At 45.0% G+C, this 23,729-nt stretch overlaps 1 protein-coding gene across 2 annotated transcripts in view; it reads left to right on the top strand.

Moving 5' to 3' along the window:
- LOC119178391 (chitotriosidase-1) overlaps positions 1–23,729 on the top strand; it is a 74,164-nt gene that overhangs the window by 8,505 nt on the left and 41,930 nt on the right. For both annotated transcript variants that reach the window (XM_075887392.1, XM_075887391.1), the window contains exons 3-5: positions 12,179–12,466; positions 16,586–16,695; positions 20,777–20,889. In XM_075887392.1, the coding sequence (XP_075743507.1) occupies positions 12,179–12,466; positions 16,586–16,695; positions 20,777–20,889 (511 nt within the window). The remainder of the gene's footprint in view (positions 1–12,178; positions 12,467–16,585; positions 16,696–20,776; positions 20,890–23,729) is intronic.

Raw genomic sequence — 23,729 nt, 5'->3', positions numbered from 1 at the left:
CTCCATCGGAAATGCAGCCGCCGCAGCCGGGAATCGAACCCGCGACCTGCCGGTCAGCAGCCGAGTACCTTAGCCACTAGACCACCGCGGCGGGGCACGGTCGTATTTGCGACATACAGAAAGGAAGCACTTAGGAGAGATTATTTTGTAATGGGACTGAAATAAATCAATAAAATCAACAAAACAACAACAACAACAATATTATAATAACATTAATATTATTATAAAGAATTATATTCAAATATAGTAGTACATGGTGCTTGAGCTGCCAAAGCCGATCGGTGGCTTCTGGGGCAGAACTTGGAAGCCAGCAAAACACACAGAACGCCTAACGTGGCTAAACTTTATGACATTAAAAAAGACGATAGGACAAAAGCAACAAAAAAAACAACGCGCATTTTGAATTAAAAACACAGAGGCATCCAGGATGTAGATACTACCATTATAATGTAGCTACAACACAATATACTGATAAAAAATCGATATATAGTGATGTTCGTTAAGGAAAGTAGCACATCGTATGATTGATCAGCGACATAGTGGCAGATAAGGGCTAATGAAATAACACCAGACTTGAAATATCTTTATAGATAAATATGCCGTAGTGGTTTTGTTATATTTTAATTAGTTTTTATGCGAACAAATGGGGAGGGGACAGGTAATACATGAAAATACGGGGAAAAAAAGAAGTTACAACTAAGGGCTCATTGCCTTCGTTCGACAAAATATTATTGGAATCTAACACACTTACATGCCAATGAAAATATAGGAGGTGATATATGAAGCAATCATAACGTAACTGTGAAGAAAGAAAACTGTGTGAAAAGTAACGTGCCTTGGACTGTGACCGAACCCACGAATTGTGTACAACGCGTTTGATGATCTACCAAGTGAGATACCGCGCTTGCTTTTCCCCCATCCACTTTCTATCCCCCCTCCACTCAAAGATTGCAGGTTCGGTCCCCACACATGGCAACTTCTCTTTTCATCCACTCTTCCTTCTTCACGTTTACGATAAAATACCCTCATATTAGATTTCGTATATTTCTTTGTCATGGCTGTTTGTTAGATATCACTGTTATTTGTCTAACAAAGAAAACAAGCCCTTGAGTGTGCACTTCTTTACTTATTAATGGTGAGGGTCTTGTTCTGGCAGACTTGAAGCCTTAAAAAGGGATTCAAGAGAAAAAAATAATTTAGTTGCACGTCCGTGGCAGCCGTACGGACGCAGCATGCCAGCCAATCGCAATAGAAGTGTGTGCCCGTAAGGCAGCAATCAACGCGCAACTAAATCTGTCTATTATTGGCCAGTAGTCATCTCGTAATAAAATTAGGAACTACGTGATGTTAAGCTGGCAAGAACAGTGTTCCACACTAGCCGCCATGGAAAGAGCTGGTGCCGACTGGTGCTGCCCCGTTTAATTCACATATATAGGGTGTCTCACGTAACTTCGGCCAGAGTTTAAAAATATGCCAAAACACCTAATCATGACGCGACCGATTGCATGTTGCTCACCGCTGCCTGGACTTAAACGATTTTTTTGTGTTCTCAAATATTGTATAGTTTGATATGTTTAATTAACTAACTTTTGAAAAAACAAAGAAAAAAATAAATGAGAAAGTTGTAGATCAGTTTGCGAAACGTCCCATTAGACAGTGCTGAGCGTTATATCTCTTAGGTATTAGTGTTTTTTGGCTAAATAAATATGCCAACGAAATACAAAAAATACCATGTTACAAACCTGTGAGTACGCGTTCAGCATAAGGATGGCCGACACCACCACCTGTGCAAACTGCGGAGATGAAGAGCCAATTCGACACGCCCTATGTGACTGCCCGGAGTATGACCTAGAAAGAAAATACATTTCTAATACACTAAACACAATAGATGACCAGTCACTGTGAGAAGAAAGTATACTGCCCCATCATCATGACTCATCATCACAGAAGAAGGTGATGCTAGTGCCACTGGGCTTCTTGCGGACTGCTGGCCTATCGGAACGCCTATGCTTGGTCTAATTTGTCTGTGAGGGTGTATCCTTGTCTTGCTCGTATTAAATGCGAAACATTTCTTAGCGAACTTCGGTGACCATGAGCGTATCTATCTATCTATCTATCTATCTATCTATCTATCTATCTATCTATCTATCTATCTATCTATCTATCTATCTATCTATCTATCTATCTATCTATCTATCTATCAATCTATCTATCTATCTATCTATCTATCTATCTATCTATCTATCTATCTATCTATCTATCTATCTATCTATCTATCTATCTATCTATCTAGCCGCCTACGACATTTAGCTATCCTGGCAGCTTCGATAATGGTATCGATACCAAACTTGGCATGGCATAACATGACTGTATAAAGAACATATTTGTCTAGTCATAGCATGAAAATTATCACAATTCTATCATGAATTACATTTCATGGTTCTGCAGCTCTTGCGGTGGTTTTGTTCACATGGCATGTTTCAAAACTGGTATGGCATAACTTGATTGCATGGTGCACACAAGCGACAGACCCTAACACAAAAATCAGGACATGCGTGTCATGTAACAACATGACTACATGCCATGCTCATGGTGTGCTGGCGGCTAGCTGGCGGCTAGTTTACCCCGCACCTGGCGGCTAGTTTACCTGCTAGTTTACCCGCAGGTTAGCGGCTAGTTTACATGGCGGCTAGTTTACCCTGCACCTGGCGGCTAGTTTACCCCGCCAGCGGCTAGCTGGCGGCTAGCCGCTGGTGGCTAGTTTCACTAGCTTCTCTTATAAAAATTTGGTATTACGGAATGTGAATGGATAACGAAGTTATAATACTTGTGCAGACATGATAAACATGAGACGCAAGCCTTGTAACAACATGGCTACATGCTACGCTCATGATGAGTTCGCAGCCTTTTCGCTAGTTTGACATGTACCAAACTCAGTATTACGTGACGCGAACAGACGACATAGATAAAGGACACATCGAAACATGATAATCATGAAGTGGGTGTTATGTAACAACTTGACTACATGCCGCACTCATGATGCGCTCGGGGCCGTTTCGCTATATTCATATATGCCAAATTTGGTATCACGGTTTGTGAATGGCTGACGACAGTATATAACTGGTGCAAACATGATAATTATGAGATGCATGTCGTGTGAGCATGACTACATGCTGCACTCAAGACGCCAATACACTTAGACTTGACACGGCGCATATGTGCTCCATCGTTTGTTTCGTCGCGTCTTGCTGGCGATATTACCACACCAGGTGCCGATCTGCCTGGCATATACTCGGAGGCACGCGCCACACTGCGTTGCTTTTACGCATGCGCGTTTGAGCACGCACGGCATCCCTCCGTCCCGAAGACAGGCAGACGCAACGCATTCTGGGTAACATCGTCGGTGCGAAATGCAGCATGTCGCATGTCGTGCCGGTTGCCGCCGGGCCACACTGACAGACGCTGCTCACGTCTGGCGTCATATTATATAGTGTTCGTGTTTTGCTACTCTAGTGTCGCTGCGCCCAGCGTGCGCGCGTCAACGTTACGTCACAGTATAATCGGGCCCTTCACGATACTCTCCCCACCGTTGCGCTAGCTTCACATATGCCAAGTTTGCACGTGAATGGACGACGAAGGTAGGTGACTGGTGCAAACACGATAATCACAAAATGCCTGTCATGTAACAACACGACCACACGCCACGCTCATGATGCACTTGCGGTCGTTTCTCTAGCTTCATATATACTAATTTTTTTCCATGACGACAATAGACGACGAATATATATCACACGTCTGAACCTGATAATCATTATATGCATGTCTTGTAAAACATGACTACATTCTACGCTCATAGCGTGCTCGCGGCCGTTTTGCTAGTTTCCCATATACCTAATTTGGTATTACGTGACGTGAATGAATGACGAATGTAAAGGACACGTCCAAACGTGATAATGATGGCATGCGTGTCACGTTAAGCTGGACAACATGCTACGGTCGTAGAACGTTCGCGGCCGTTTCGCTAGCTCCATATATACCAAATTTAAGATTAGGCAGAGCAAATAGAGGATTAAGGTAAATTACACACCCAAGCATGATATTGCTACGGTATGAGCCGGGCTGTAGTATGTGCCGTGTAGGTAAAAGAGGGAGACGACGTTGTCTGGTGCGGCCTGAGGACTCCATTTTTACCGCGACTGCCGAACTTCATCCTCACCCTGCACATAAATCCACCTATCCTTTATTTCAACTGTAACAGTTTTGTGGTGGAGGTGCGGGGTAATCAACGAAGCAACACGATGCTTCAAGCGCCTGATCTACGATGAAGCCGCCGCCTTGCTGGACTGCGCCCGTTACCACTGGCAGCTGAGATGTCTCACGGTGAAGAAGGAAACCGGATACCCGCAGCTGCAGACCTTCTACCAGTCCCAGCAGCACCGCTAGTACCAGGTTCTCGTGCGGCTGGTCCCCGGTTGCGTCAGAATCTGATAGTGCCTCGCACATTCGGTGGCGAATCTGGCTAGGACGTGGATGCCTGGCTCACACACTACAAACGGGTGAGCAAATACTACCAGTGAGACGCGGCGACCCAGCTGAGCAATGTAGTATTTTTCTTAACGGACACAGCACTCGTGTGTTACGAGAACCACGAAGATGCCCTCACGTCATGGGATGGCTGCGTTTCCGAAATAAGAGCGTGCTTCGGAGACTCCGTAGCTCAGAGGAAGCAGGCGGAACAAACGTTACTGCAGAGAGCTCCGATCCCAGGAGAGACGTGCACGACCTATGTAGAGGCAATCTTGAAGCTCTGCAAGATTGTCAATTCTTCGATGTCAGAGGAAGGCAAAGTTGGCCACCTGTCGAAGGGCATTGACGTAGACGTGTATCAGTTCCTCATCAGCAAAGACAGCCTTGCTACAGTAACCGACGTTATAAGCCACTGTCGCACGTTCGAGACCCTGAAGATGCCCAATTTCGCTCGCCTACCGAATGTAACCACCGTGGCAAGTGTTGACAAATACACGCCGCTTGATCTCGCGTCGACAATACGCCAGATCGTTCGAGAAGAGCTCACTCGACATGCTCGCCCGACGCCGTACAAAGCTACACCCGCACCGCCTCCCTCTCGCCCTTCCATGTCAATAGCCGCAGCAGGCAACGATGACTGCAACTACAGGCCACTTTCACCACCAAGGTCAGAGCGCAATAAATACCCGCTGCCGAGGTATGAAGACCACTTCAGTAACCCCCATCAGCCAACCAACACCTATTACGACCCGAACGAAGATGTACCCGTACCACCACCACGTCAGCGCAATGCCTTCCAGGAGTACAATGCATACCGCCAAGCCCCTGTGTGCTACCGTTTCGGTATCGACGGGCATATAGCTCGGTTCTGTCGTCGACAGAGAGAGCTGATATCCTGATATCGTTCCTCATCAAAGTTTCCGTCAGCGGGCACTGGTCACAACAACGGTCATTGGCCCACCAATTCCAGGAAAACCTCACGGCGGGGAAATCACCGTGGCAGTTCTCCCGCTTCTGACCGTAGTTTGGCGTCTCCATATCGCCGACTGCATCGTTGCCCTTCGCCGGGACGACGCCTGTCATCACCGCCGCCGCCGGAAAACTAGCCAGCGCGACCGATGGAGATCAGGTCGCACAACAGGATTTGCCTCAGATGCCTCCGCCAGTTATAATGTCCAAGAACAAGATACGTGTGGAAATAGATGGCTTTTGTACAAGTGCTTTGGTGGACACTGGTGCTACGATATCAGTTATGAGTCTTTCTTTCAAAAGTCGCATTGGCCGCAAAGTTGTTTTCTTGGGGCGAATCAACAAGGTTTCATGGTGCTGGTGGGGAAGTACTTCATCCTGTCGGGGTTTGTTCCATCAATGTCTCATTGGCAGGAAAGGTGTTCCCAACAGAGTTTCTTGTGCTGCAGCGGTGTACCCACGATGTGTTTCTTGGTCTTGACTTTCTCCGAGGATGTGGTCCTTTCGTCGACTGTAGAAGCGGTGAACTTTCCGTCAGCGGTGACATTGTTCCTGCCCTCGTCGATGAGGCGCCGCAGGCCGCGAATTGGGCTCTGATTGTTTCCGATGAGCTGACAGTGCTGCCATGGTCAATGAAGTCAGTTGCGGTGTTCGCCCCAGAATCTGCCACATCTTTTGACGCCATCGTTGAACCTGCCATCGTTCAATGCGCTAAGAATGGCATACTCGTCCCTCGTTGCTTGGTATCTGTTAATGAAGGAGCAACCTTTCTGTGGGCACTGAACTGTTCGCCAATGCTGGTTGTGCTCCCTCGAGGAATGAAGCTTGGCGTCTTCGATGATTCCACTGAAAGTTCTGTAGCGGTCGTTAACAACAATGAAAGCGAGAAAGGTACAGTCTCTGGCAAGCGCAATTGCTTTTACGAGTCGCGGATCCCATGCATGATTAGCGCCACTTTGCGGTCACACGAGCAGCAGACGTTACGCCATCTGTTGAGGCGACATGCTTATGTGTTTGACTTTTGCCAAGAGGAGAAGCCACTACCTTTACCATGTTCTCACGCTCACCATAGGATTGACACCTGCACTGCCCATCCGATCCGACAAAAGCCTTACCGAGTGCCGTCATCAGAACGAAAAGTTATTGCCGACCAGGTTCAGGAAATGCTGAAGTATGGTATTATTGAAGAGTCGTGTAGTCCGTGGGCAGCACTGGTCATCTTGGTTAAGAAGAAAGATGGTGCCTGGTGGTTCTGCGTTGATTACTGAAGACCCAACGCCATGACCAAAATAGATGTATATCCGCTGCCTACGATTGACGATGTTATTGACTGCTTACACTCGGCTTTGTACTTTTCTTCAATAGACCTGCCATCAGGATATTGGCAGATACTTATGCACCCTTCAGACAAGGAGAACACCGCATTCGTGTTGCCTGATTGACTGTACCAATTCAATGTGATGCCGTTTGGCTTTGAAACGCCCCCGCCACTTTTGAAAGGTTTAAGGACTCTGTCCTTCGTGGTCTTAAATGGGAGGTGTGCTTATGCTACCTGGATGACGTCGTCATTTTTGGGCGTACCTTCGAAGAGCACAACGCCCGTTCAAGCCTTGTTTTAGACTGTGTCAAAAAGGCTGGCTTGATTCTGAACTCTAAGAAGTGCCGGTTTGGTGAACGACAAGCTTCAGTCCTCGGTCACCTTGTTGACGAAGATGGTGTCAGGCCGGATCCCTATGAAATCAAAGCAGTCGGCACATCCAAACTACCCCAGACACTGGAGAAACTTCGCAGCTTCTTGGGCCTATGTTCCTACTTTCGCTGCTTTGTGCCCCGATTCATGGACGTAGTACACCCACTGACGAGATTGTTGCGAAAAGACACCCCATTCGAATGGACACCTGATTGTGATGCCGCATTTTCTGAACTGAAATTTCTACTAACATCTGAGCCTATTCTTCGTCATTTCGATCCTTCTGCTCCTACAGAAGTGCACAGTGACGCAAGTGGAATTGGCATCAGAGGTGTGCTTGTTCAGCGCCATGATAATGCAGAGCATGTTGTTGCTTATACGAGTCGATCTCTAAGCAAGGCTTAAATAATTATACGGTGACAGAGCAAGAATGTTTAGCGGCTGTATTCGCCATTCAGAAGTTTTGATGTTACCTCTACGGTCGTCCATTCACGATTGTGACAGACCATCATTCATTATGTTGTCTTGTTACCCTCCGAGACCCTTCTGGCCTCCTTGCTTGATGGGCTTTACGCCTTCAAGAATTTGACTTCAGCATTTCGTACAGAAAAGGACGACTTCATTCGGACGCTGATTGCCTTTCTCTCCTACCTATGACCACGACGGAGGACAGTGCAGATACCCTTGACATCTGTTTTGCTGCGGTCTCTCACACTTTTCTTGACGCCAATATCTTCAAATGAGAACAATTGAATGATTTATTTTTAGACCTTTTGGTTTTTGACGCTCGGAATCTCAAAGGCAGTGGTCGCTTTCGCATTCGTGATGAACTGATGTGCAAAACAAATTACTTAGCAACCGGCGCACGTTATTTACTGGTTGTACCTCAAAGTCTTCGATGCGACGTTCTCCGTCCTATGCAAGATGATCCAACGTCAGGACACCTTGGTTTCTGTCGCACCCTGCATCGAGTGCAGCAGCGTTTTTACTGGCCCCGAATGCGAGATTTTACGAAACAATACGTCTCGAGCTGCGAGAATTGCCAGCGCCACAAATAACCTACCAGTGCACCGCACGGCCTTCTTCATCCCGTAAAACCACCTACTACGCCTTTCGAGCAAGTGGGCATCGACCTATTGGGCCCGTTTCCGCGATCTTCGAACAACAACCGTGTGGTTGTGGGCCCCCCAACGAAAACCAAGTGTGCGTCGACCACCTTACCAGATACGCCGAAACCGCTGCGATACCATCTTCTACAGCTGATGGCGTCGCTGCCTTTTTGTTACGCTCCGTTGTTCTTCGCCATGAACCACCTCAAGTAATCGTCAGTGACCGTGGTCTCCAATTCATCGCCGACGCTGTGGAAGAATTGCTTCGCCTCTGCATTTCACAGTTCAGACATTCGACACCATACCATTCCCAGACGAATGGTCTTGTAGAACATACCAATCGAACTCTTACTAACAAGCTCGCAATGTACGTCGCGTCCAATCACAAAAACTGGGATGAGATCTCACCATTCATTACTTTTGCATACAATACAGCGAAGCACGAGACCACGGACTTCGCGCCCTTCTACCTGCTGTACGCTCGATTACCGCGCAGCTTCCTTGATACAATCCCCTCATTTAAGCTCTATACCGATGATTCCGTGGCCGAAACATTGTGCCGGGCTGAAGAAGCCCGCCAAATTGCTCGCTTGCGCACACTGGCATCAGAAGATTGCCCCAAGCAACGGTACGATCAACGCCATGATGCCATTTCGTTCCGCAAAGGTGAATTCGTGTGGTTGTGGGCCCCCCAACGAAAACCTGGTTTGTGACAGAAGTTTTTACCACAGTACACAGGCCCCTACGTCATTTGTAGATCGCTTGACTTACTTGAGGTACGTTGTGGCACGCTTGACGACACCTTCTCGTCGGTCAAATTGAACGCAGTTGGTGCACGTGGCTCACCTCAAGAAGTTTCATCCCTCCAATGACAAAAACTTGCCCAGCGGGCTTCGTCTGTGAACCGGAGATTGCTACAGTATGAGCCGGGCTGTAGTATGTGCAGGGTAGGTAGAAGAGGAAGACGACGTTGTATGGTGCGGCCTGAGGACTCCATCTTTATCGCGACTGCCGAACGTCATCCTCACCCTGTAAATAGATCCGCCTATCCTTTATTTCAACCGTAACAATGTTTATAACATGGAAGCCATGTAAGACATATTTCACCTCCGTCTCGTAACTTCGTGCTGATTTTAAACTGACATGCATATGAACCTTCCTCATTTGTGCTTCGCATATCTCGATTTCCACTGTACGTGGATTCTGCCATTTTTTTACTTTCTATCTCTTTCAACTCCCTTTTCCCCAGTCCTAGTGGAGGGTAGCATACCAGATACCGGCATCTGTTTAACCTTTTGCCATTTTTTTTCTCTTTTCTCTATGTGTATTTCTACTACCCTTGGCATAATTGTCTGTAAGGTCTCGTTATTATTGTGTCTTACAAAGAAAACGAGCCCTTATTTGTACACTTCTTTCTTTCATTCTTAGCGAGGGCGTTGTTCTGGAAGACTTGAAGCCTTAGGAACGTGGACGAGGGATTATTGGTCAGCTGCCATCTCGTAATAGGGTCACGAATTACGTGACGCGAAGCAGCAAAGAAGAGTGCTGCACACTTGCACCATGAGAGCAGGTGGCACTCACTGACGCTCCCACGTTTATCTCACATATACACACAATAGAGAGGATGGAGGCGAGATAGCTGCCACAGTAGCTCAGTCAGTAGAATATTAGCCGCGTTATTAGAAGGTCGCTGGATTACTCCCTGCGTCATGGCAAGGTATCTTTTCATGCACTTTACTTTTTTCAAATTACATTAAAGTCACCCTCATAACGTCCCCTATACTTTCCTTGGCAAGATTGCCTGTTAAATCTGATCAATTTTGAATTACGTTGGAACATGGTGGGCTTGTGTTCTGGTTCCATACTTAGGTAAAAATAGTGGCCTTCAGTAGTGAAGATTGGGCTTTAAGGAATGGGAAGTCACATACGAAACAAGAATCGATTAGACAAGAAAGATTTAGAGACAACTGAGCTCATTTGCATCAACAAAAAAGAAAAGAAAACATACATCAAGCACGCATGCACCAACCTTCTGGTGGTACTCTCCTGTCGATAAACCAAGGTCTTCAAATATTTTCCACAACGCGCAGTAGAAACGTAAGATAGAAGCAACGTCAAAAGCACGCGTGTGTATGTGGTGGTATATATAATGACCAATATATTACGAACCCTGAGATGCCTCGTCAATTGCTAAAATGGAGCGCCAGCAGTGTCAACGCGAGAGACACTATCCATCATATTCACGTGATGACGTGATTGATGTGTCGCTTAACATGACACCAAGATCAGGCGACATCGCGTGATAGCTTCGTGGATTCACACCATCGCTTGGTGTGAGGTACGCCGATTATAAAAGCTGTGCAAAACCATGCAAAGTGCAGAGAAAGAGGCAAAGGAAAGCTGGGTGGGTTACCAAGTGGCATAAAGTTTGGTTACCCTTGATGGAGAACGAAATGTGGAGAAAAAAAGTGGGGAGAAGGAAAGATAGGATAACTATTATGCTCGCTTGCAACTTCTCTTACATATGTTTACTTCGATGTGGTGCAGATAATAATGCCTCTGCACTCATTGTTCTTGACTCTTTTTGTGCATTATTATTTTTTACTACATATTATATCTGCTAGGCAAGATGAGGTAGCCGATTGCAATACTGTAAACGTAGACAAATTACGAAACGTTGATCAGATCCTGACCACCCCTAATAAGTCACTTGTGTCCCTAAAGCACTTTTGTTTTCCACTCCCTATGCAATGAATAATTGACTTTCTTGTGCAGGAGTGCAGAGCTATAACAACCTAGGCTCATGATTAGCCCTTAATTATTTATTATTTCATTGTTCTTTATTTAGGGTAAGCGTAGAGATGTATATTTGAACTTTATGAGCATGCAACTCTTATATCGTCTCATTCTGCTTTTATTTTTATCTTCATGTAATGTGACCTTGCTGTACTTGTGTATTTTGATATTTCTTAGTATAGTTGCTCTTTTTTGTACTAAAGCTATGGTACTGGTTAAATTAATAAATATTATTACTTTTTTCTTCTAGGACTATTTAATTTATCCCATGCTTCCTATGAGATCCTCAAAATTCTTCAAAGTGTCCTTGACAACTTTTGACTAATGAACTCCCAACAATTTTTCGTAGTAAATGAAGTTCAGAGTTCAAGTTCAGGAAGGTAACAGCCTCTCTGGATGGATATCAACGTTCCCCGCGCATATCCAAAAGGCTTCGAACTGCAAGCTGTTTCCTAGTCAGGTTCAACTTCGACTACCTGAGATGAAGTAGACTGCTATTCATGATGTTAATGAGGGCTCACAATGACTGGCTGCAAAGTATTCACGGTATTCAAAACTAGTCACACACTTCGAGCTGTTTGGATTATCACTCCGGTGAGGTGAGTGTGTCGTGTGCTTAACAACCACCTGAGCAAGCTGAACACAGTGATGACACGTAGCTTTTTTGGGAGGAGGTCAGTAGTGAAACATGGTTTTAGGTACATATGTGTGCACTGCAGTGGTTTTGACGGCCATGCAACATCAACTACTACTTTCTTCACCATGGAATGCCTTTTATCTTTCATGCAGGGCATAATTATGTTAGGACAGGAATGGTTCACAGGTGACCGTTGAAGGATCTACATTTCGAATGAGAAAAAAAAAAGGTTTTACACTTCCCGTCGTTTCAGGCGAGTGCCTAAGGGACCCTGGGGGATTTTCGTTCTTGTTGTATAAGAAAAAGTTTTAGTGAAATTGTAGGGTCGAATTCCTGTTATGAAGTAAAGAAAAACGGTACATGTAGATGTGGTTGTAGTGGCTCAATGGTAAACGTGATCTTATTCGTTAAATGCCGAGATTTAGAGATTGAATTTTGGTCCCTTCGCAGACTCCTTCAGCCACGTTTGCTATATGGAGTCTCCGATGAAGTCACCAGATGCATTGCCTTTCGCAAAGGTGGATGTGGATCTGTGTAGCCACATCATTATGGGCTTTGCTACCGTTGGAAACGACTACAGCGTCGACCTCAACCCTATCGGTGGCTACGAGGCACTCACCTCCTTTGCTGAGTTGCGCAAGAAAAGGCCCTCGTTGAAACTCATGGTATCAGTTGGAGGCGGAGGAGGTGACAAAAATTTTAAAGAAATGACATCTACTGAGTCCAACCGCCAGAGGTAAACCTGTTCAAAGTTTGCTAGATGCTTTTATTTCCTAATGCACAAATTGAGAACTGTGCTCAAATAACAAGTTGCAAATTTGGAAACAAAGTGTTGCTCAGCGGCTGAAGGTAATAGATGACTTTCTAATGTGGCATATGAGACAAGCCATGTTTCATCAAGTGCTCGTTAGTGGCTTGGGTCAGCAAAGCAACCATGGCCGTATCGCACAAGCTATTTCCAGTAGGATGTACATTATTCAAATACTGGGCAACAAAATGTTCTAGATATGCGGGCCTTAAAGTTAGCATATGCATTTCTTTGACATGTATTGCCCCCCTGTGTTATGTCTGATGTTTTTTTATAGTTCGGACTTACATCGTACCACGAGTATCTGTATTCGAAAATCAATGACAGCACCCATGCGTGTGCGACCACCCGATTCACACTGAACTCGCGCTTGCTCCTCACCACTGCCCAGGCAGCAATGAATGATTGGAAAAAATCATCTATAGCATCGTGTTATGTCATGCTGACAGAAATCATGCTGTTTGTGATATGAGGTTTGTTCAGGTTCTCTGCTAAGTATTGTCGGCGAATGTTTGGTAGTTATTCTTGAAATTAGTACAAAGTAGAGGCGAATACACTGCTCTAGAAATTTCAGAATTGAAATTTCAGACTCACGGGTCACAGAGCGCACGGTGACCACGTGCTATTTCCAGCCCTTAAGGCACCCACTTTCACAGGTGCTGCGACTTTTGTTTTTTTTTTTACGGGGCTGCTGTGTACTCGCGTGCGCACACGCGCTGAGATATCAGAAAGTTTTAGTACTGCGGAGTGGTGCTACGTACGCATCACGCAAGCGCGTTGCGTCACGTGGCGTCCTTTGCCACTAATCGGCTTTTAGTACGCCGTAGTACCCGCGTACGTAACGAGCGTGAAGCGTGTTGCGTCATCTGGTAGATCAAAATAGAATTACGTGTTGTTGACAGCCAATGTGAGCCAATCCAAGTGTTATAGCCAGATTATGGCCATATTTTGAGCCACAGAGCCGGTCGGTGTTTGCCTTCGATGCCGCCATTTTGCAAAACGAAGTCTCGCGCTGTCCCGAACTTGTTCGAGAGCGGCGCGATCACCTCATACGTACACACGCACGCATCTCATGCATGCGTACGTAGCGTCTGCGTTCGTAACGCGATGCGTGCGCGTTGCGGTCTGCGCATGCGCACTACGCAGAACGTGGCGTCCTTACGTACGCAACGCTGCCACGTACGCAGCGTACGCAATACTAAAACTCTCTAATAACGAGTGCGAGAAGCGCTGCGGATGAACACATATTGAGTAGCGCTGCACACACCCACGTTTTGTGGGATTCAATTACACAATGTATATGGTGTCATTTCATTTTATTTGAACAATCTCGCCGTGACAAATTGTCAGTACAACAAGAAAATCTCCCAACCATTTCCCCGAGGGTGAACATGGTTAAGTGCGAATACACGGGGTGATGCTATGAGGGGTATTTATTAATTCGCACTATTATATTTATTATTCACACTATGGTGCCTTTATGGTGTAATGGTTCCTGGGAATCGCAATTTGATCACACGGGGGAGTTTACGTTAACTCACTGGCGAATGCCAACAGATTTTAACTTTACTCCCCCTTACGACCCGCTCTCGACGGGAGACTGAGAGAGAAGGTGGGCGCGTGAGAGAGAGGGGTGCGCGTGCAGCTGCAGCGAGCGAGGAGAGCGGAGGAGCGAGCGAAGGGGGAGGAGGTATAAGGCGCCGTGGCTTATTCGGTAGAGCGCCGCGCTGCGGCCCGCCAAGTCCTCTTTCTTTTAAAGATAGAGAGAAGACTGCGGATGCCGCCGACGGCGGTGGATGGTTTGGGGTCGCTTATAAAGTGTATTCAAACTTAAAAAGTGATACGAGCCTAAAAATGCTTAGTTTTAAATTGCAGAAGCTGTAAAAATTGAGCGATGTGTACGACTGTGAATCGCGCAGTCTATGCTGTGGTCGTATACGCCCCATACGTTTTTTTGTTGCCGCAATATAATATTTACATTCAATATACATCTTTGCACAGTTTAGATAAATTTCAATTCAGATGTGTTGTTTGAAATTGCGCTGTTGTTGAAGATTGAGGATGACACATATTTATTGCACGACTTGAAAATTAATTTTAAAAATTTGTGGGACCCACAGCTTTTCTTTAGGCATCCGACAGTGCGGTCACACGCCATCGCGCGTGCCCACAGTTGGCTAAGAAGTTTCTAGCCCATAAAAAAAGAAAAGTCTGATAAAGTTACAAAAAATGAACACACTTTAGTCTATTACAGTATTTTTTGCATTATATGACTTCATACTGTATGAGGACCTTTTATGCAGGTTGTTTTCGTTTATTTTAATATTATATAGGTGCCCAGTACAGTGGCAGTGTCCCATAATTGATATCAGCCGGCTGAAAAGACAGCTCAATGAAAATCTCTCGTCATAAGTCCTATTCCCATTATCTCGTAGTCAAAAAAACAGACAGCTTGGTGAATACAGTGTCGGAGACAAACACGATTGAGCGAACCTTGCTGTGTAAACAGCATGGCGGTGTCACACAAGGGCACGAACCCTCCAAGGAGGTCACTAATTCAAAAAATACCCTACTAGCTTTAGCTAGGCGCTTCATTTGAGATACGCTGAAGTTTTTCCAGTGTTTGAACTCTGAACATGTTAACAGCACAGCAGTTTTTTAGGGTACTCTTTGCTTTTTTTTGTCGGCAAGAGTTGCATCGTGCATAAGTCATGCGTACGCGCTACGTTCTCTCGGCTACTTAGATTTGATGTGGTCTTTTAAGCTATTAACGTAGACTACTTACGCTTCTACCCAGACTGTTTTGTTTCAGTTCACCAATGTTCAAGAAGTCTAATGGCTTGTTGTGAAACAAACAGAGCATCTAAGCAGGGTCCACATTGAGGGAAATGTCTAGTGATAAAACTTTTCTAGAGAACTTTTAGGATGTTCACTATGCGGGGCACATCACTAGGAACGCTTGCGGACTAATAGAAAAAAAAGCATTATGAAAAAGAATTTTCGTGAATTACATGGCGGTTCAGCTCAATATCATCCTGTCTAAACATGCGACCCTCTAGCACGTTGCATTCAGTCGTTGGTAGTAAGTTTGAGTGTATAACAGTAATAATAGTATTAATTTTAAGTATTATCTCTCTAAACCAGGATGTGACTGTGACAACGTCTTATAAAACAGAGTCATATAATACGACACTTTTCGAAACGTAGTGTGCTCTAAGTAGTTCAAAAATGTTGGGACGTAACATAAAAAGAAGTTATTGCTATAATCCTCTACAAGGGCGAAGAACTTTTGTATTCGATATTTTGTACAATAAAGGTTCGAACTTTTACTGATAAGCTATAGTAATTTGTACACTAATACCAATACGTTGTCTGGTTAAGCATTTCGAAATTGCGGTGGTTATTTGTTCTCCAAGCTAAGAGCAAATGATAAGCGCTGAAAAACAGCATCGTAACGTGCACACGGGCAGACTCTTGTTACATTTCGTCACGCAGGCTTTGAAGACGTTATCTCGAACTTCATGCATCAGGCTGCTTGATGCAGCAAGCAAGCGAGTGATAAGGAGACTGAGCATGTATTACCTACTGCATAGTACAGTCAGGGCAGAAAGTTATCAGATGGTTCTCCTGGTTTTAACCATCGCCTAGAGCACATGTGAAATCATTGGGAAAAGTCAACACTGAACAGCAATGATTTTACATGAAAGTACTCGATCGGGTGACTGTACAACGTGTGTGACCTAGACGACAAGAGCAGTGTACTTGTACAAGTGCGGTCGTCTGGTGGCTAAGGTACTAGGCTGCTGACCCGCAGTTCGTGGGATTGAATCCCAGTAGTAGTGGCTGCCTTTTCAATGGAGGCAAAACTTGTGTAGGCCCGTGTGCTGAGATTTGGGTGCACGTGAACGAACACCAGGTGGTCTGAATTTCCAGAGCCGTCTGCTACGGCTTCTCTCATCATCATATGATAGTTTTTCGACGTGTACATTCACATCCTATGGTTGTGATAACACACCACACGTATGCCTCCCTCGTTTCCCTATACCGGTTCATCAACTCGACTGCGTGGGCACTGCGCACAAATAACATTGATGGGCTTGACTTGGATTGGGAGTTTCCTGAAGTGTCTGATGCAGCGAATTTCGTCAGTCTTCTCGAGGTATGAGAAAGTTTACGCAATACTTTTTTTTCATTTCTAGCCTTGCAATTCAACTACAGAAAGATACAAAACATAAAAAAATGACACTCGTTACGCTGTTAAGCAACAGCGGTATTCTGTACACTACTACAACGCACCGCAGCGAATTCATGTACATGAATTAGCCACATATGAAGCGAATTTTGGCGTATACAACAAATAAATCAACTGAATTAGTATCAGAAATGTGGTAGTGCTATGCGTGCGAATTACGGAGCGCGTGCGACAGTAATAATAAAAATGTAGTGCATGTTTTAAACGTAACGTAATTTGATACAGTTATTGAAACGTACCGCCAAGGAAGTTTTACGCTGGTAAGAAAGGCGAAGTACAATGAAGTTCGCTTGAATTCGTAGTGAACTGCCCACTTTAATAAAATTTATTGGTAGCTGTATAAGACAAGAAATGACATGACATGGCCGCATCAATAATGTGCCGACAAAAAGCACGAACCCTTGGAACACGAGAAGAAAAGAGCGAATAAAGCCTGACTTGTTGCACTTGTTTGCATTGAAGAAGCATAGCTTGGCTTAGTAATACGCAAAGGTACCAACCGCATGAAGGTGAAATCACTTGGCAGTATATAAACATGTTATGTGGAGAATACGTATACCATCCTTATGAATAGACGTGTACGCTTCATTATCGAATTCAGTTTTCCCTTCAAGTTATACAATACGTCATTCAAAACAAACAGATTGGTTTGTTACGCCTCCCAGAACTAACGCGACGGGCCACTCACCACAATTTTCGCATCGTAAAATGTCGGCTGTGATAAGCATCTTTTGCGGTGCGCAGAAAGATGGGCACCATCAATTCCATTTAAGTTTTGCACATTCTCTCATAAGCGGAGAATAAAGTGGTGGCCTTTTTGCCCTATGGTTGAGTACTGTATGTGGGGAAACGTCACACAAAAAGCACATCATATCCGCAGAGTGAATGATGATTAGTGGGGTGAAACGTCCATCAGTACGTCCGTGCGCACGTCCTTCCGTGCGACCATCCCTGCTTCCGTGCACGCATCCGTCCGTGCATGCATCTGTCTGTATGCCTGCCTGTCTGTTAGTCCGTTCGTGCTTCTGTCTGTCTGTCTGTCTTTACGTCCGTCAGTGCGTCTGTCTATCTGTCCATCTGGCCATTCGGCCATGCGTGCGTGCAACTGAGTGTCCGTGCTTTCGGCTGTATGTCTGTTTGTCTGTCTGTCTGTCTGTCTGTCTGTCTGTCTGTCTGTCTGTCTGTCTGTCTGTCTGTCTGTCTGTCTGTCCGTCTATCTGTATATCTACCTATTCGTCCATCTATTACACACTCGAAGTACCGTCATCACGCGCCTTTTCATCACATATTCATCATGTACAAGTACCACCATCCAGCGGACATTCCAAAGTGAACAAAAAGTGGCTACATTGATTCTGCTGCTGCTGCTACTACTACTACTACTACTACTACTACCACTACTACTACGACTACTACTACTACTACTAACTACAGCGTGGACGCATGACCCACGACGTAAAGAGATACGCCCCTAAAAATTTACCACCTAAGTACTTCGCACAAGTGGTTAACTAGAAAATTTGAAATGTGTGGCCCTAGTGTTTAGCAGTGGCTCCAACCCGACGCTGCACAGAAGACTTTCAGATTTATGGACTATATGTTTGTGCTTCCTAATGAGGTCAGACACACGTTTGGCTTGTGTTTACCCCACTCTTTATTTCGAATTCCGCCCAATGCGTCTCACCTGATCACGGTCATGGAGGAATAAAACGAGTTGTTAAATGTGTTTCGCAATACGTTATTCACTGTGACTATTGTCGAACCGCAGGTGGTCACAGACGTCGCAGGCGAAGCCAAACCGTCGCTGTCGAAGCTCACGCCCCAGCGAATGCGCTCTCGCAATACTCACGTTGACGCTGTTGTGCCCGCAAGCGTTTCACATCGCGAATTAAGTTGGAGGTGTGGTTTGCAGGATACGTCCACCACTGGGACTAGCGTTCCCGTTCGCGATTCAACTCAGTGATGTGGTTTTCAGGATCAGTCCACCGGTGGTGCTTGCATTCCCGTTCGCAATTAGCGCGGCTTGGAAGGCTGCCCTATGGTCGATACGCAGTTACTGCCGGCACTCGGCCTCCCAGGCTTGCTTTCGTGCCCGCACTGCACCATCGGCCCGGCGAATGCGAGCTCTTTCACGTTAACACTCTACGTGCTCTTATAGAGTTGAACGTGGCATACCCACGTGGAAATTTCTGGAGAAATTGCCACGTGCATGCTCGGTGCCACGACTGCGACAGAATAGGCGAAGTCTTTCATAACGTAGCCAGGGGCGCCTGTGCTTAGGTACAATGCTTCGAAAGGCGTAAATGATAACCCAGCCACTGGGTAACTCGTGACAACGCTGCTGGACGGCTTTTCGTTCCTGCTAGCATTATACAACTTTCGCAATAATATCAACTCTGCCTCAGTGCACGCAAATCTTTGTATATATGCCTGAGATCAGTGTCTTTGGGTAATTATATTTATGCAACGTTACTATTGCTTGATAAGTATTATTGTGTAGATGTAGGTTCCTTGGTGTCGTAAACGTAACCGGTGCCACTGCAGTCAAGCGAAAAAAAAAGAAGTCAGTAGTGCTAACATCATAATCTCAAGTATTTACCTACACACTTGGTCATTATTTCAAAAGGCTCACATTGAAACAAATTTGATTGCCACGTGACGATGCACTGTAACTGCACTCCGGGTCTAGCTTCCTATTTTTACATGCATTCAGATGAGCCATAAGCACCATGCGCGACAATCCGAGTGTCCTTTTAAAGTTAGCTTGTTCAAATAAAGCAAACGGCCATAGGCATTGCGCATTTACCAAGAATAGACCCTTGTAATGAGGTACAAGAAGGCAGATGCGATGGCTTTGGTCGCAGTTGCTCTAACTGCATTGCAGAACAAAAGTATTTTAGGATTATCCTCTAAGGAGACTAGACAAGGTACCTAACTGGTGATGTGCTATGGGCAACCAGACTCATGAACCTCCATTTGAAACAGCTTCATTGCTTCTTGTCACGTTCTCAACAGGCATATTATGTAAACTCAGATATTGAAAATTATTTCAGATATTGTGGTATTGCTTCCGATCACTACTACAACTATAGTGATACTTCAGGGTCAGTGCAAAAGTGTAGCAGGGTATTACCAATGTGACCAAAATGTTCAACCTATCGGGAAAATAATTTCATATTGCAATGAGTGGCGACAGAAAGATGCACAGGACAAAGTAAATTGCTAATTGTGTGGATCCCAGTTTGTATTCAGGATGTTTAAAAATTGCTTTGCTGCTTCTATTGCCCATATATCAGCAAATGACCTAGACTTTGTTTCTTTTACCGTGATGTTCGTTACAACAGTCTAGTTCTAAAACAATAAGTTTTCGCGGCTCACGTCTCTCAGTAAAAGTGACAGAAGAGCCGGAGAATCGCTGAATTGATTCCCACTTGAATCAAAAAAAGTGTTATTGAAGCTCCAGAATGACGTTTTTGTTTCTGAGGAGTTTTCCAAGCCGGTAGCGAGGCTTTCTGACAAGCACACTCAGTGATTACTGTGTCTGAGCCGCAGACAACAGCATAAGAAATTCTCAACTGCACATTACTGGTGCGTATTTTTCCCTATAACTTTCTATATTAGTTTTGCACTAGACAGCCTTGCTAAATTTTCTAATCAACCATGTAATGTGTATTGAATGAATATGTCATTAAAAATAATTTATAAATAAATGAGCAATTTTTCTCCATAGTGGTGGCTTGGGCTTGTTGGATATTCATGCCGGTTTACTTACTATCAGCGCCAGGACACACGGGCAGTCTGGGGTCCTCGTTTTTGTCCGTGTGTCTTCGCGCTGGTATATCCTCATTCTTTACTTAACATACTGGCAAATTAAATCTACCAGCTGTCTATTTTGTTGATGCCAAACTTGTAATGATTTGCTTTGCTCTAAAAGGGCTGACTACATCACTTTACTGTGGTAAGTCTGGTATGTTTTCATCCTTCTTAGGAAGCCTCTGTTGAACTCAAGAGAGAACCACTGCACCCTCTTCTTCTCTCTGTGGCTGTCCCCGCTCCAGTAACACTAGTTCTCAACCGATACCACATTCCCGACATCTCTAAGTGAGTATGATTACTTTATTTTACTAGGATAAGAGAGGATTTCGCTAGAATAGGTTATGACCCAATGACACAATTTCACGTGCTGGAATTGATTCTGTCTCACTTCCCCCATAACAACGAAAAGCTGGTCATGCGCACCTCGAGCATGATGTTTAGTACACTACTTTACTAACTGCATATGCCACTATATCATCTCAAAATTTTAAGTGCGAAGCATTCTTCTGCGCACTGCAAGCGCTTTTGCCTTCTGTCTGCGTATACATCTATCTATCTAGCCGCTTACATTCTGGTTGCTTGCGCGATCAGCCCCTTATTTAGGCGTGAACAAAAATTTGTACGGGAGGGCAAGATGTCTGAAAGTTATGAGGCGCTGGTCATAAAATGAATAATGTCACAACCTCGTCACGTACGTCGTCGAACACTTCCCCTCAGGGCAGTGGCACGTATCAGAGGGCGGCTATGTGCCACTGGTATGTGGGCATGTGTCACACGCGTGATTGACACTTAGTATCTACGTATCTAACCAAGAACCATGAGAGCACACTGAGACAAATCTAACGCATGAGCGTTAATGAAAACTGACATCAGCTGGGTTTATCCATATAGTGCAATAATAAATGTTAGGTTTCCAGCAGGAATCGCGGCTATCAAACACTATACCACAGAGCCACGCCATGTTTTGGAGTAACTTTTCAAATAGACTCTAGTGTTCTTGAAACGTCAATTGTGGTTGCTGTGACGGCTGTTCAGTTTTCTTTAAGAATTGCAAATGTACTCCTATGATGCAGCCGTGACATACGGTTAACATCAGTTTTAGATAAGTGCCACGCGCTGAAGTGGATTTATGTCGCAGTGTACAGGGCTACCATCCTCGCGACCACCAGCGCTTCCTCTCATCTTGTGCCTTTGGGTGTTGCTAATGCGCATGTTTCTTTTGGCATCATTGCGTAAGTGCGAACAACTGGTTATATTAGCATCTGTAACTCTTCAATATGTGTCTGTGCGTGCCACGTTTATACATATATTTAACGCTATTTCTCATAACGTGCCGTACAATGAAAAATATACACCATCATCCTGATAGGAAACCTGATGGGATGCGAAGCAGCAGCGGTGCGCACGGTGTTGACCCGGTTGAAACGGGCATCAACGCGGGTGCTTTAGAAACGGTTTGAAGCGAAACTAGGTGTACCGTTTACTCGAGTAAATGTTTGTTCAAAATAGAAAGACACGGGATGCGGGTTTAGTTTCGTTTAAGCTTCATCGCAGGTAAACGAGCCGACAGAGTAGAGATATTTAGTCACGTGTCCGCAGCTGCCCTACTGACGTACCTTGAAGCTCGACGTGCAGTCGAGCGTTGCGGGCAGAGGAGATGGCGAACGAGAGAGAAATGTGTTGCGAGCAGGCGTAGAAGTCAGCAGCTGCAGTGGGTGAGGGAGAGAGTGACGTCAACGCACAGCTGTGACTCGAAGTACTTAGCACGGCTTCAACACCTGCGGTGAGGGTGTTGTGCAGAGAGCAGGGACAGCGTTACAGATCTGGTCAGAGAGCTGCTTCGCATCTAAATAATACCAACACGGTCACCTTCTCTCCGAATGCTTGGTTGATTCCCAAAGTACGTAGAATCAGGCAATTTTTTCCCTTCTTGAAGGAACACATAAGCATGAGCTTGCGACAACAATAAAGGTAGCCTGTTTCTTTACACTGAAACCACAAAATCATTTCAGGAACATTTTTATAAAGCATCCTATACTCTTGGCCTGCATAAATTTACAAATGATTTCCTAAGTACCATCAACAGTACTTCTTTATTTCTGAGTGCTCATCTTCAATTAGCTACCGCTAATTTGATCATATGGTCCCTGTTGACTGTTTTTTTTGTGTGCCCCAAGGCACCGTTCTTGCGCGGTTCCCCGTTTTCACAAATGTTGTGCGACTTTTTTTTGTGCATGACCACGTAATGAACCAAAAAATAGTGAAAACATCTAGGCCCCTTCGCCCTTCTGGAAGAATTCCTCTAAATCCAGATATAGACCAACAAATGGTGCATGTGTTTCAACGTCAGTAAATCATGCCGCGTATTGTTTCTTCATCATAACAATGAAGCAGTACCTTCTTCTTCCCAAAAAACTGCAATTGATCTCAATGTGGGGCATTCGCATGGCTGGAAAAGTGTACCAATGGCGCACACCGGAATCATAGGCCGGCATGCCCAGGATTCTCTACCTCAGTGGGGAGGTGAGAGGGCCGGAAGGGAGGAAGTTGTGCGAAAGCAGCCGGGATCCAATCTACGTCTTCTGATTCAACAGCCGAGCACCATTACCGCCGTACCGTCGTGGCGGCTCCAAATAGGGATAATATCTAAGAGCAGTATTTGAGGGGTAATTTTCTACTCATATGGCTGCACCATCTTTCTTTAAATGTCTCGCTAGAGTTGTCATTTTACCCTTTTAACTAAGTTGTTTACAAATGTGAGATGCTGGAGAACTGAGAATTTCAAGCAGAAAAAAACTGAGGCAAATTTAGAATAAATTTATTTTGGTGAGATAAACTGGACACTTAAGCTATATTGGGAACGGTATACGTAAGAAATTCAGAAGTCATTATTCAATTTCTTCCTGCTTCCTCAAGCGCAAGTCATATTGATGTTGTCGGGAGTCTCCCCACCGTTTCCGAGCCAGCCAAGCTCAGGGAAAAGTCGAGCAGAGGAGCCGAGGCTAATAATCGGAATTGTTATTTGCAGTGTTTATGTACTGATTGTAGCGTTATATTACATGACTTACAGTAGCATGCTCCACATGAAGATAACTTCATGGATGCTCTTAATGGAAGCTTGATGT

This window comes from Rhipicephalus microplus, chromosome 1 (genome assembly GCF_043290135.1).
Source record: "Rhipicephalus microplus isolate Deutch F79 chromosome 1, USDA_Rmic, whole genome shotgun sequence".
In the NCBI taxonomy this organism is placed as follows: domain Eukaryota; kingdom Metazoa; phylum Arthropoda; class Arachnida; order Ixodida; family Ixodidae; genus Rhipicephalus; species Rhipicephalus microplus.
Note: the sequence above shows the minus strand (reverse complement) of the source record. Positions and strands in the feature narration are given on the sequence as shown.